At 35.8% G+C, this 14,864-nt stretch overlaps 1 protein-coding gene across 1 annotated transcript in view; it reads right to left on the bottom strand.

Moving 5' to 3' along the window:
• The window catches only part of ADAMTS19 (ADAM metallopeptidase with thrombospondin type 1 motif 19), a 237,973-nt gene that overhangs the window by 102,305 nt on the left and 120,804 nt on the right, over positions 1-14,864 (bottom strand). Inside the window, exon 9 of the mRNA XM_042905726.1 lies at positions 1,278-1,418. Within this exon, the coding sequence (XP_042761660.1) occupies positions 1,278-1,418 (141 nt within the window). The remainder of the gene's footprint in view (positions 1-1,277; positions 1,419-14,864) is intronic.

Here is a 14,864-nt window from a genome sequence, read left to right as displayed (position 1 = left end):
CTTCAGCCAGGTCACGATCTCACGGTCCGTGAGTTCGAGCCCCGCGTCGGGCTCTGGGCTGATGGCTCAGAGCCTGGAGCCTGTTTCCAATTCTGTGTCTCCCTCTTTCTCTGTCCCTCCCCCGTTCATGCTCTGTCTCTCTCTGTCCCAAAAATAAATAAACGTTGAAAAAAAAATTTAAAAAAAAAAAAAAAAAAGAAATGAATTGTGTTCGAGGACTTAAAGAATATACGGAAGGCATTGTCAAGTGAGTATTTGCACATATTTTTGTACTTGACATTGTAATACAACTTCCATTTATGAGATGACATTTAATTTTATCATGGTTCTGATTCTTGTGAAGGCAACCATACAAAATCATACATGTTCCTTGGGAACATCGATGGTGACTGTTGCAGAGAGGTGGTATGTTCAATATTACATGTTCTATGTACTGGTCTCTACACTATCATGACTGAACGTACTGCATACATTTCACACCAGAGTTATGGTAATGTAATAAACAGTATATTTTAGCGGATTTTAATATTCATTTAACAGAAAACAATAGGCTTGCCAATTTAAACGGTATGGAAAAATGAATAAAATTTATCTATATCGTGAATTTAACTAGCTCAATGTTCCTATATTTCTTAGTGAGACTTTTGGATACTTTAAGCATCTCTCACTCACTAACTGCTCTGTGTATCTCATACTGTTTCTGCTTGTTCATTTATTTACCAAAGAGATAAGTAAAGAACAAGGGATTTAAAATGAAAATTTGAACAATACTAATATTTTTCACTTCTTTTTCCAACCAGACATAAACTGTTCCCTCTGTTGAAGGTGGGAAAGAAGAGAATGAGAACTATTATAATGGTGAAAATGATGTATTAATGAAAAAAATCCAGAGCTTAGAAGTATCATAATGGAAGAGTGGAACTTTTGTTAAAGAGGTTCTTTGTGATAACAGATGTGCTGAGTGATGAACAATGAGAATATTTTCCACTGGGAAATTTCGAAGAGGTAAGGAATCACTGTGATAGATAATTTTCCAACCTTACAAATCATCTTGCTCGTTCTTTTATTAGAAAATGTGGACACTAAGAAGCAGATGGGTTAAATAATATGTTCCAATTCACACTCTCTGAGTCAGTGGAAGGGCCAGCATTAGAACTGAGTGCCTTGATCCCTAATCGGGTGTCCTTTCCACTCTACTGTGCCACCTTCCCTGGCTGGTAGAGGAAGCAGGCACATGTAAACATTGACAATGCAACAATAGTAAATGACCTCAGTACCTTAGAAATCTTTCCAAATCTTCCTTGCTACATCGGGACCATGAAACATCACCAAGATTTTGTCCTTTAATCCATTCACCAGACATGATATGAAGACCATCAGCACATGATGGGTGGTCATTGTCATGATTAATGCCCATGCTGATTCAGAATATAATTAAAATAAAAAATTACATTAGGTAAGTATATCTTAACGATTTATAAAGGCAATTAAATAACAGATAAATACTGAAACTAATGGGAGATAAATTAGTTTTAAAAATCAAAATAAAATTAGATATCAGATTGATTTTTTTTGAAATTTTGTTATCTAGATTAAAGATAAATATTTTTACTGAGGGAAACATATTTCCCAATGAATCTAGCAAATAACATGTTTAGTCACCTATTTTCAAAATGGTCTATAGATAAAATTTTCAGAGTTGTATGTATGAAACATATAGAAATAGAAAGTTTCTATTCAACCACATTAAATTCTTGTTCTTGCCTGGAGATCCTTTACTCATCGCTTTTAACAAATCTGAAACCACATTAAAACTATTATTTTCCCCATCTGCTTCATTAGACTTTCTTCTTCCATTCATCATTAAACACAAACTATCCCTGGGAAACCTTCACATTCCTGGCCATCTTTACTTCTTCTAGTGAATCTTGAATCTATTGCTTCAAGCTGAAACTCTTTAAAAAGCTGACTTACCTCCAAATGGGTGTACTAGAAGAATATTAAATTCAATATGTCTAGAAACTGCCCTCATTATTTTCTCTTTCAAGCCTTGATTTATTCCTGTACTGTCTCTTTTATGCATTCACTAGCCACCCAGTCTGCCAAATCAAGAATCTTCAGGTCTTTTATCCTTTCTCTCAGATCACCACCCAGGCTATTTTATTTTATTAAGTGTCAGAGGGCAAGTTCTGCCAGTGCTACTTCCTAAATATTTGTCTCAACTGTCACTTCCTTTCAATTCCTTTCTTACTATTACAAAGGATTATTAAGTATTTAGTCTCAATAATTATTATGTCATTATTGCGTTCTGTGCCTCTAATCTTTACCAACATTCTCCCTGTTTCTCCTCCTGCTGTGCCCCAGGGAAGTCTATTTAAAACACAATCTGCCTCCCTGTTACCTATAAGGCACTGTCAGCTCTTCAACATCGTACAAAGTCTCTTTATCTTCTTCCAGGTCCTTTATGGCATTTTCTTTTCAGCGAATGATTTCTAGTTTCCCCAACAGTATGCGGTTTCTTATTCTTTCACAATTGTTATTTAGAATTTTTTTGTGTGTCATGCACCATACAAAGGGGTTATAAACCTGAATTAAATGATTCAATGATGTAGGTACTAGTATAATCCAAGTCTGCTGATGAGAATGAAATTTCCCAAGGTTATACAGTGAGAAGGTGGAAAGTGGGGCTGTCTGAACTGAGCAGGCTGGCTCAGGAATCATGTGACTGACCATTACCTATTTGGCATCTGTGAATTCCATTCCCTCTCCTGCCCTGCCCAAAGTGCCTATCCTTCAATGTCTTCGCCTGGATAAATTCTACTTAATCTTCGAGATTACTGTCGATGACCTTCATGAGGTTTTCTTTCACTAACTTCATCTCACCTATGTGTACTCTCTGTCCTACCACAGGATTCTGTGAACCACACTGTTACCGCACTGGCAACAATGCATTATGCATTTTTACTTCTGGCTAATGCTGCAACTGCTTGAGGGTAGGAACTGGCTCATCTCTCTGAACTGCTGGCATACTGGAATCATATTCTATAAACCATACATAAACACTGAATCAAGTCACCACGGAGAATCGCTTCTGTTTCAGGAAAATCTTCATATAATCTCTACCGAATTCTCATAGTGAAGGTTAATACTGAAAACATTGGAAGAGGAGAAATGTGTTTTTCTCCAGGCTGAGTCTGAAATGATGGCAGGATAGTCAAGTGTTCCCTTTAAAATCTAGATGATAAAATAGTCTTTCATAATAAAAATAGCGAATAACAAGAATATCTACACTATATTTAAAAATGCTATAAAAAGAATTATAGAGGCTGCTAAGGGAAATCACAACTAGACTACCTATGTTTTCTCAAATCAAAATAAAAAATATCAAGGCCAACTACTTTTTCATTGACATAAATTAAAACTTTGAATTAAAATTGTTATATTTAACATGTTTTTGGAAGGAGAAAATGATATGGACAGAATAAGTAATTTATGAGTTAAGAATAATGAGTTAAGAATTCACTCCATTTGCTAACTTAGAAGACTAATAAAACCGAAAATACATTATTGAATATCATTTTCCATACTTCAGTGTCAGAAAAATTCAGCTCCATGTTGAACCATATTTTTCTTTCCTATTCTAATTAATGTCTTTAAATAGGTTCTGTATCAACACATATTAATAGGATGGTGGACAGAGAATAGGAAGATAAATGTTTTTCATACTTTGACGATAGGGAGGAAAAGTAAGAGACGATGTGGAGTCATTATGGACCAATTTAATTGCCAGGAGGTAGGGTAAAAGATGTTGAAGTTGAAAGAGATTTGAGTTCTGTGTCTCCCTCCCCCTAATTCATGGGACTAGATACAAGTAAGTAATAATATTAAGAAATAAATGCTTTCTTTTAAAAAAAATTTTTTTTAACGTTTATTTATTTTTGAGACAGAGAGAGACAGAGCATGAATGGGGGAGGGTCAGAGAGAGGGAGACACAGAATCCAAAACAGGCTCCAGGCTCCGAACTGTCAGCGCAGAGCCCGACACTGGGCTTGAATTCATGGACTGCGAGATCATGACCTGATCCGAAGTCGGCCGCTTAACCGACTGAGCCATCCAGGCGCCCCGTTTTCTTAACTGATTGTTAGGAAAATCTTATGATGATGTAAAATGCCTGACCCAATGTCTAGAATATAGTAGCAACCCATAATTATTCTTTTTATTGGGACAATACATCCAAGATATCTTATTCTTCTAACTTGTCAAATAGCACAAAGAGATAAAAACATCATTATATGTAATTTGTTGTCTTTGTGAACTTTGGTGAAAGTTGTGGACTTTAAGGAAAACCAAGTAAAGAATAATGGCAAGAATTTACTTTGCTTGGATGTTAACTAATTAAAATAAGAAACTGCAAATAAAGCAGAATCTCACAAATTGCTTAAAACCCCTTAATGCGTTTCTAACAGTACAGTCCTGAGGCAGCCCTTGCCAGGATCACTGTCTCACCTCCACCAGGGAGGGATTTTGGCCACAGCACACGTTGCCGGGTGACCCTGTTTTATCAACAGCCACTTGCCGCATGGAACACACTCAACTCTTCCATCTGTGGTGGTACCGTCTTGCAAAGCATACACAAATGCTATTATTCCTGAAAGGCAACTGGTCTTTTTCAGAAACAATAAAACTTCTTAAATAATGTGTCCATTTGAGAGAAGAGGTTTTGCTTCCAAGAGTTAGCAATTTGGACATTTTCCCAAAGTGGTGTAATGTGATTTTCCAAATTGGGAAGATTACAACCTCTCATCCAGATGATCCTTTTGGGATCTTGATTCTCATGTAAGAAATTAGCTACAGCCATGGAGAGATCTAGTGATTCAACCATTGTTTACCATTAGTTAAATTTTCCTAAAGCTGTTTAACTTGTAACAGAAAAGATTATCATTAAAGAAAAAAATTGGGACAGGGCCTTTTTTTTTTTTTAACCACATATCTGGAACTATCAGGAAACACTGCTTAGTTCCAATTCTACAGATTTGAAAGAAAACAAATAATTGTGAACCTTTGTACCAGTCACTGTAATAATCATTTCCAATGATGATATCACTTAATCCTCACAATATCTCCATTATGTGTCTATTATTATGACTATTCTGTAGATGCAGAAGGTGCTGAGGTTAATTGGGGAGATGGGACTCAGACCCAGGCAATCTGATGGTCAGAAAGCTCTCCAAACAACCAACTATAGTGCATCTCTTTCTGAATCAAAACTCTACATAAATGCATAAAATCTTTTTTGTTTTATGAATAATTTTAAATGTCTCCTGTTAGCACAAATGCACCTCTACGTATACAGTTCTAAAACCAAGTCGTGTGCAATGTATGGAGAACATTCTTGAAGTAAGACATTAGCAACACCTCTCCTCATACTTCTGCAACTGAGCTACATTTTAATAATCTCAGTTTAAATTCATTTTGACAAAGAGCCTAGGGCAAATAAACTCTCTACTAACATTGTACATGGTTGTCAAGTCAACTGAAAAAATATTTTTATCTTATAAAACTTCTCAACTTGTTTAAAAGTCACTGCCAGGAAGTTTTGTGATATCCTGCGGAAAGCTGGAGAAACATTTGGATTTTGAAGATGGTCCCTTTTGATGTTTAAAGAGTTAGAGAAGAGAACATTTATGAATTCACTCACATTTTTTGCATAATTTGGAAAGGGTCAGATTTGTAAACAGTAATTCTTTAGAAGACTAAATTTTTTGTGCTCAATATATTAAATATTTCACATGATGTATTATTTCCCACTAGAAGTTCTATATTATATAGAAAATTTTATTTGAAAAAAGAAACAAACTGTCCTAATGTCTAAGTGGAAGTATATTTCCACAAAATAACAATTTCCTACAATTCCGTGGCTACATCTTATTTGGAGTAACTTAGCGGCTGTGTGCTCATGGCGGGGGGGGGGGGGGGGTGGGGAGTACAAAGTATTTTTATTACTTTTTATATTTTGAATAATTTTAATTATTTAACTGTCAGTTGTCACAAAACAGCGAAATATGTACTTCTATTGGAAGTCCAAAGACCGTGTAAAGGCAGACAGCAACAATGTCAAAAATGTTCTAAAAAGCAGAGGTACAAAAACAGGGATTACTTTTGACCTTGCTGTGCATATGAGGCAGCTTCATCTAGCAAATGAACAAACACTTGGGAACGCAGTATTTGCTGCATGCTGTACTGAGCTGGGGTCATAAAAATGAGCAAGATTCAGTTCCTACCCTCAAGGAGTTTATTCTCTCCTGGGGTTAGGACACACTATCCTTGCCTTAGGAAGCTAACGCATGCCTGGACCCTGCTAGCTCTGTATTCCTTAAAGCTCTCCTACCCCTCCCTCCCTTTCCACAGCTAGTTATACCAATGAAGACCAGGGCTGATCCTCTTGAATTCTGGACTCTTGTCATGTCTGCCTGACTGACCTTGTGCCCCTTAACTCTTTGCTTTATTAAACCATGCTTTAATGAATTTAGTTTGTTATGAATACATTAATACAAAAACCTAGTTTCCTAGGCAAAATATTTTAATATTCCTTGGCAACCAGCGACACTGAAAATGTGAATAATGAACTATGTGCATCAGAAACCTAGGGATGTTGGGGCACCTGGGTTGCTCAGTCGGTTGGGCATCCGACTTCGGCTCAGGTCATGATCTCACACGGTTCGTGGGTTCAAGCCCTGCGTCGGGCTCTGGGCTGACAGCTCAGAGCCTGGAGCCTCTTTTCGATTCTGTGTCTCCTTCTCTCTCTGCTCCTCCCCCATTCATGCTGTCTGTCTCTGTCTCAAAAATAAATAAAACATTTAAAAATTTAAAAAGAGGGGCGCCTGGGTGGCGCAGTCGGTTAAGCGTCCGACTTCAGCCAGGTCACGATCTCGCGGTCCGTGAGTTTGAGCCCCGCGTCAGGCTCTGGGCTGATGGCTCGGAGCCTGGAGCCTGTTTCCGATTCTGTGTCTCCCTCTCTCTCTGACCCTCCCCCGTTCATGCTCTGTCTCTCTCTGTCCCAAAAATAAATAAATAAAAAAAAAAAAAAACGTTGAAAAAAAAAAAAAAAAAAATTTATAAAAATTTAAAAAGAAACCTAGGGATGCTGATGTTGGGTTAATTAAAATGCAGAATCCTGTATCCTGCCTCAACTGATTGAACAAGACTATTTAGAGATAAGGCCTAAGAAACTTTATTTCAAGTCATTTTCTAGATGATTCTTACTCAAAATTCTAAAAAGTACTGAACTATATGACAAAAATCCAAGATTTTTATCTTATTTTTCAAATAATCTGTACACTGACTTCAATCTAATTTTCACGGGAACACTTAATTCCAGCCTATCATTTTGTATAATTCCCTCCTATCAGAATGCTTTCCCCAGATTGTCTATAATTACAAATGCAACCCCCATTTTAAGACCATCTCCCTGCATAAAAGACTCTTCAATAAATTCTAGCATATATTTCCCATGGTTCTTAACTTCTGTGGCTTTCAAATATACGGCATGTATACGTATCAGAACTACCTTCTATTTTTAGTGAATTTAGCACCATCTAGAATTTAAGTGTTTGAAGAACATATTTTAATTCCTTGATATATTTAGTTCAATACCTTATTAAATAAATGTCTACAGACCTAGCCACTGATACAGTATCAGAGAAGCAACTAAATATTCTGCAAATGTGACAGCAAGTTGAAACTAATATGACTTCTTACTGATTTAGGGAAACCGTAAGCCGGAAAGATCTGTAGGTGATCTGTTCGAGAAAAGCTGCTTGCCTGACTCTGGACCACACATTTGCCAAGATACATTAGAGAAATACAAACAGAAAGCCAATTCCTGTAAGACCATTCATTAGCTGGGTGATTTTTTCCCTCTTCCACCTACTCACTCTGACATCCAAACCTACGTTTGGAGAGAATCTGGGTGTGTGGAAATGCTGCCACATCTATACTGGCTAAAGTCCCATTATGATTATTAACTTGGACAAACTACTTATTACTCTAACTGGTATCATTGTCTAAATAAAGTATCAAATACAAAAGCTGTGTCAGTGGTCTATAAGGGTCTCCATAATATGTTCACTTCCTGCCAATCCAGTAAGAATTCTAAAGGATATGAAATCACTCCCTGAATGAACAGAGAGATGTATGACCCATGGAAGCTGAAAATCTCCTTTGTACATTAAAGCATTCATAAAAATAAATATACCACTACTGATTATTATTATTATTCATTCACTCTGTATTATGTGTTAACCACTGTGCCATGCAATTAAAGCATGAACAATCCAACAGTGAACCTTGAAAGGCAAACTTATCCAAATTGTAGGGATGAAGAAAATTAGCACAGACACATTGACTTGCCTAAAGTTTATTCAGTGAGTACCTGGCACGACAAGAATTCCAGCCCCAGTCCCCTTCTCTAATAAGTTTTCCCTATCACCTGCCCACTGAGTAGTTTCTAACCTTAACCAAGGCACGTGTACCACAGGAAGATACTTGTGACTTTTGCTGTAGGGAATCCTAGAGGGTAGAATGTGGTTAAAGAGAACAACGTGGTTACATGTGGCCATTACCAATTTGAGTGGGTCAAAGAGTATTAATTAGAGAATAATTAAGTTTGAACATTTTAAGGAACAATGGATTTCTAGAGGTAAGAGTATATTTGTTTTTTGTCTACTATAGCAATCTGTTATTACTTCCTGTTTCCTGGTCTAACAGTCTTAGATTATGATGTAATGCCTTTATCTTCATTTCTCGTTTACTTTTTATTGTTTGCCTACTGTCTCTTTGGCATATATCCTCTTTCTCATAGTAGACATATTGATGCACATCAATGTTGAATGAAAAGCAAACATCTTATTCCCTTTCAAAAGGAACTCCTCTTGCAAATTAAGAGAGAGAGAGAGATCAGCCAAATTTATGTTTGACAGGATGCCTCCTGGGGCATATGCTAGCTTCTTATTGAATTAGAAGAATTTTAGATTAAATAATCCTATCACTAAACTGCTGGATTTGGCCCTTCCAAGTCTATGACTTCAGGACTTTTTTTTTTTTTTTGCTCAGTGAAGGCAACTGCATTCCTTGACCCAAACTAATTTGTCTCTTCTACTTCTTGAACTCAACTATCCTCTACTGTAAAGCTCAAGATGACTGACCAAGAGATGAGTATTGGTACAACAAATGCTTACACATTCAAACAAATATTCAAGTGCCTATAATGCACAATGCACTCAACTTTGTGCTGTGGGAGAAAAAAAAATGTATTACACAGTAATCCTATTTTCATAGAGACTGCTGTTCAGTAGGGTATGTGTGTAGGGGGTATAAATATCAGTACAAATCAGTATATATTAGAAATTAAGGGATATTTACAATAAACAGTGCAAGGAAATTAAAAAAATATATTTCCAAAAAGTGATAGCACTTGTCTTGACCATTAATGGATAAAGAAAATTGGAAAATCTACACATCAGTAGGACTGGGAGTTGAAATAAGAAAAAAACATTAGTAAAGACAAAGTTTGAACATTATGGATCATTTGCCTTCATGAGATGGAGAAGTGGACTATCATGTGAGAAAGGTAGAGGGGACCACTGTAAAAGTCAGGACTCCAAGGCTAAGTTCACTCATCAGGTAGGAAAGGACAATAAAGATTTCTGAACTAATGAGTGAGACACACCAGAAAGATAAAGTGCTAAGGCAAAAAGACCAGGGAAGCAGGTGTTGCAGTGGTCCAAGCCTGGGAAGAATAACAATAGAAATAATGGACAGATGGGAAAGCTCTTTCCCAAGAAAACCTAGTAAAATGTGGCAACTGCTTATGAGAGGAATTAAGGGGAGAGAGGGTTAAAGATGTCTCAAATGAAGAACTGTCAGTGGTACTGATGCCAATAACAGAAAAGCGGATGTCTGAAGAAGTGGGTTTATAACCTGGTCCTACTCCTGGTTCTATTCCAGGCACAATTTTCAGCAGAGTGTGTAAGCAAACATCACTGATTTCAAAGGCTTGTTAGTTCACAAGACATCTGCATTCTTGGTACTCTGGCAAAACTTAAAACTTTAGCAGGTGCCCCACATATTTATTGCCTTCAAGGAGCTAACTTTGCATATTTATTGCCTCATTAGCCTCTTAGTACTGAAGAAACTCCTGAATTGCCAACTTAGTGGAAAAGCCATGCCTCTACGCCAAAGTTTAGAAATATATATTAGTCTTTTTGCCTGGTTCAACAAGTGAAACAAAAACCAAAACCACATAAGCATTTTCTGGCCATATCAAAAAATGTTCTATGTTTTTACAATGACATGATTTATAATTTCCCCTAACGTATGTAATTTTATCCACTCGACATCTCTACAAAGAAGCCAATCTAATTACCATGTGAAAGTCTTAATCAGTAAATAAGCTATTAATGTTTAAAGCAGTTTCTTTCAACTTATAAAAATACTGAACTCTGCTATAGCTTTCTAATTTTCTTGGCACAGTTACAACTATAAGTTATCACAAATGTGCTAAAATCCAAATTACAAAATTGTGCCATATACCAGTTTCAAGACAAAGAATTTTGTCCACAACTTTATGCCCACTGTATTATTTCAAGAATATAACATACCTGAAATGGGCTTTTTCTACAATTGGGAAAAGAAAGTACTGAGCCATCAGATGCTAATGGGCAAAAAATAAGTATTATTTTATTAATGTAAAACAGTGACCATTTTCAAGTCTTTCTGATTATTTTTATTGGCTGCATATTTTTTAGGCAAGGGGCCTAACTTCAGCTAGTCAGAAAAAGGTGAGATGTTCAACCATTCTAGGAAGCAAAGAAACATGAATACAAATGAAATTAGAATTTAAAATGTGTTATACTCAAAGCTGGCAAAGGAGCTGAACCTCTATTCACCAGGAGTCTGCTAAATTTGGAAAACGATCGCCACATGGCCTCCAAAAATAGTGTACCACTTTATACTCCTCTCCGAAATGTATAACAATATCTATTTCCCCCACACATTCCAACGCTGTACACTCACTTACACTGTTAAAATATCATCTAACATTTATTCATTGAGCACATCTGAACGGTGTTAGACAATGTTAAATACAATGTTAAATAACAAAGCAACAAAAAAGAACAAACAAAACAAAACAAGCCCCTGTACCGAGGGACCACACTTGAATTAGACATGCAGAGATCACATAATGATACATATAATGTAAACCTACAATTGTGAAAAAATTAGGAATGAAAACTACAGACAGTCTATAAGAACATAGGTCAAGGGACTTAACCTATCCATAGAATACTTTTCTGAAGAAATGATCTGAGAGAAGAATAAGCAAAAATAGGGAAGAAGGCAGGAAGAATTTTCCTGCCAAGGGAAGGGAGTGGTCCTTACAATGGGAGTAAACATGGATTCACCTGTACGGATTTATGTAACCTGACGGGTGAAAGTAGAATCGCTTTGTGGTCTGAAGTGTCATTCTATCAATAATGCTAAGTTTTTGTTTTTGTTTTTTAATAAAAGCCATGCATAGACCTCCATGAGCTGTGTGGTACCATTTTTTTTTAACAGGGCTTTCATCATTTCTTGTATTGATTTGTAAGAGCTCTTTTTATATTAAGGAAAACATCACTTTCTCAGATACGTTGCAAATACTTTCACTGATTGCGATTTATCTTCTATTGTATTTTTTTCCTTTGCAAGGATACTTATTTCTTTTTTTTTCAATATATGAAATTTATTGTCAAATTGGTTTCCATACAACACCCAGTGCTCATCCCAAAAGGTGCCCTCCTCAATACCCATCACCCACCCTCCCCTCCCTCCCACCCTGCATCAACCCTCAGTTTGTTCTCAGTTTTTAAGAGTCTCTTATGCTTTGGCTCTCTCCCACTCTAACCTCTTTTTTTTTTTTTCTTCCCCTCCCCCATGGACTTCTGTTAAGTTTCTCAGGATCCACATAAGAGTGAAACCATATGGCATCTGTGTTTCTCTGTATGGCTTATTTCACTTAGCATCACACTCTCCAGTTCCATCCACGTTGCTACAAAAGGCCATATTTCATTCTTTCTCATTGCCACGTAGTATTCCATTGTGAAGGATACTTATTTTGAGTTGTTAATTTTATGTGACTTTTCCTTAAATACTTCTAGATTTCATATCTAGAATTATACACATTCCCTACTAAAAGATGAAAAAATAAAAAAAGCCAACCAAAAAATGTCAATGTCCATAATCATTTTGATGTGTTATGATGTCATAAATATGGTACAGAATCAGATTCCTGTTATGTTTGTTATTGAATGATTCATTTCTTTCCACAGACCGTAGGTTCTGTGCTTACGTCCTTATTCAAGCACCAGCACAAACTGCTTTATCTACTATGTAATATATTAATATCTGATAGAATTCACCCTCTCCTCTCCTGTTAGTTTTTAACAACAAATATCTTATATTGACTTTTCCACATGGAGTCTATAACCAGTATGTCTAATTAAAAAAGAAAAAAAAAGGAAAGCAAATACTATTGGCATTTTGGGCAGGTCACATTAAATTTATATAGAGATAATTATCATTTTATAATATTCACTGTTCCTATCCCAAACCAGAAAATGTCTTTCCATTTACTTAAACCACTTTTATGACTCTCTGTGTGGATATAAATTCTTCTTTTTATAAGTCTTGTACATTCCTTTGTAAGTATTTGTTAGGTATTTTATCTTTTATATTTTATCTTTTGCTATATTCAATATAAATGGATTTTTCTTTCTTTATAGTGACCAAGTGGCTGCTGTTTATGTATTGAAAAGCAAAAATTGTTATATAATTTTGTAAGCCCCCCCCTCAAATTCTCTTATTGTTCTAATAGAGTTTTTTTTTTTAGTAGGTTGTCTTGAGTTTTCCAATTATACAAATAATGTTCATTTTGGCATTTCTTTCTAGTTTTATTTTTGTTTTAATATTATGAAATATTTTCATGAAAACAAATATGTAAAATATATAATCTTTTTTTTCCTTAATGTTTATTTATCTGAGAGAGAGAGGGAGCATGCACACACACACACACACACACACACACACAAGTTGGGGAGGGGCAGAAAGAGAGAGAAAGAGAGAGAGAGGGAGAGGGAGAGGGAGAGAGAGAGAGAGTCCCAAACAGTCTACATGCTTAGGGCAGAGCCTGATGTAGGGCTCGATCTCACAACTGTGAGATCATGACCGGAGCAAAAATCAAGAGTGAGACACTTAACTGACTGAGCCATCCAGGAGTTCCAGAAATTAAAAAAGCTTAACAATCAGATCAGTTCTAAGATCTGTGTCAGATGTCTCTATTAGGTCTTATGTTTCTGTCTTCCAAAGGGGGCACAGAGTATGTGCTGCTTTAGAAATAATTTCAACCCTAACGTCCTAAAGATAGTCTCATATATTTTCTCTTAAAAGCCTTGTCTGTGATATATCAGTCTTTATTTTATGCAGAATTGATTTTTAGAAATAATCTGAAGGCATTCAATTTCATTTTTATACATGCAGTAAGCCAAGTGCATTATCATATTTTTCCGAAAAGTCAACTTTCTATACTGATCTGCCAACACCTTGCTCACATATCAGGTTTTCCTCTAGGCGTGGACTTATTTATGACTCCAGATTTTGTTCTATCAGACCATATTTGTCCATATTTTCACAAATGTTTAAATGTCTTAGCTATTCTGGTTTCAAAATTGGTCTTGATTTCTGTTAGGGAAAGATTCTTACATTATTCTCCCTCTCATTCTCTTCTATCTTCGTCTTTTCCTTCTCCAAGAAAGTTTTGGCTATTTTGACTATTTGTACTTATATACAAATGTTGAAAATATTTGCCAACATCCATATAGAAGCTGTGGTGGTCTATTTATTGGAATTTCCATGAATCTATATATCATTTACAACCGAACTGACATCTGAAGAGAATAAATTTATCCACAAATGTGGTATATTTTCATTGACACAGGTTTCACTCAATAAATTTTAATAAGGGTATATAATTTCCTATCTTTTTTTAATTCATTCCTAAGTACTCTGTGTTTTCAATTGCTACAGTAAATAGTATCATTTTTTTAATGACATTTTGTATTTTTGGATTGACAGCTGGTTTTTTGTATATTTATCTTATATTTAATAATCTTACTACATTCATGAATTAATTCCATACTTTACTTCTACATAACATCATAATTTTATATAGGGAATCACATCATTTGCAAATTAAAATAGCTATCTTTTTTCCATTCCCATCTCTACAGCTTTTATTTATTTTTCTGCCAAGGTTCACTTGTTTGTGTCTCCAGTACATACACAGAAGCAGATGTGGTGAGATTCTTGTGATTTTCTTAATTTGTAGAAATTTTTCTAATATTTCACCATTAAGAATAATGTTTCCCATTGATTTTGGTGAATATACATCAGCAAGCTTTGTCTTAGTGTTTTTCTTTTTAATTGTGCATCTCTTGAAATAATATAGTTTCTACCTTTAAGCTATTAACATGGGCATTAAGATTCTTAAATGATAAATGACCTTTCCTATCCTGATATAAAGCCAACTTTATTCCCTTATATTACCTTTATTTGTTTACATAGTGCTGCTTTATTTTGAAAATGTTTTCTGGGGCACCTGGGTGGTTCAGTCGGTAAAGAAGCTGACCCTGACTCCTGAATTTGGCTCAGGTCATCATCTCAAGGTTTGTGGGTTCGAGTCCCACACTTGGTTCCATGCTGACAGGGTTGGAGTCTGCTTGGGATTCTCTCTCTCTTTCTCTCTCTCTCTCTCTGTCTCCATTGCTCTC

Source organism: Panthera leo, chromosome A1 (assembly GCF_018350215.1).
Source record: "Panthera leo isolate Ple1 chromosome A1, P.leo_Ple1_pat1.1, whole genome shotgun sequence".
NCBI lineage: Eukaryota > Metazoa > Chordata > Mammalia > Carnivora > Felidae > Panthera > Panthera leo.
Note: the sequence above shows the minus strand (reverse complement) of the source record. Positions and strands in the feature narration are given on the sequence as shown.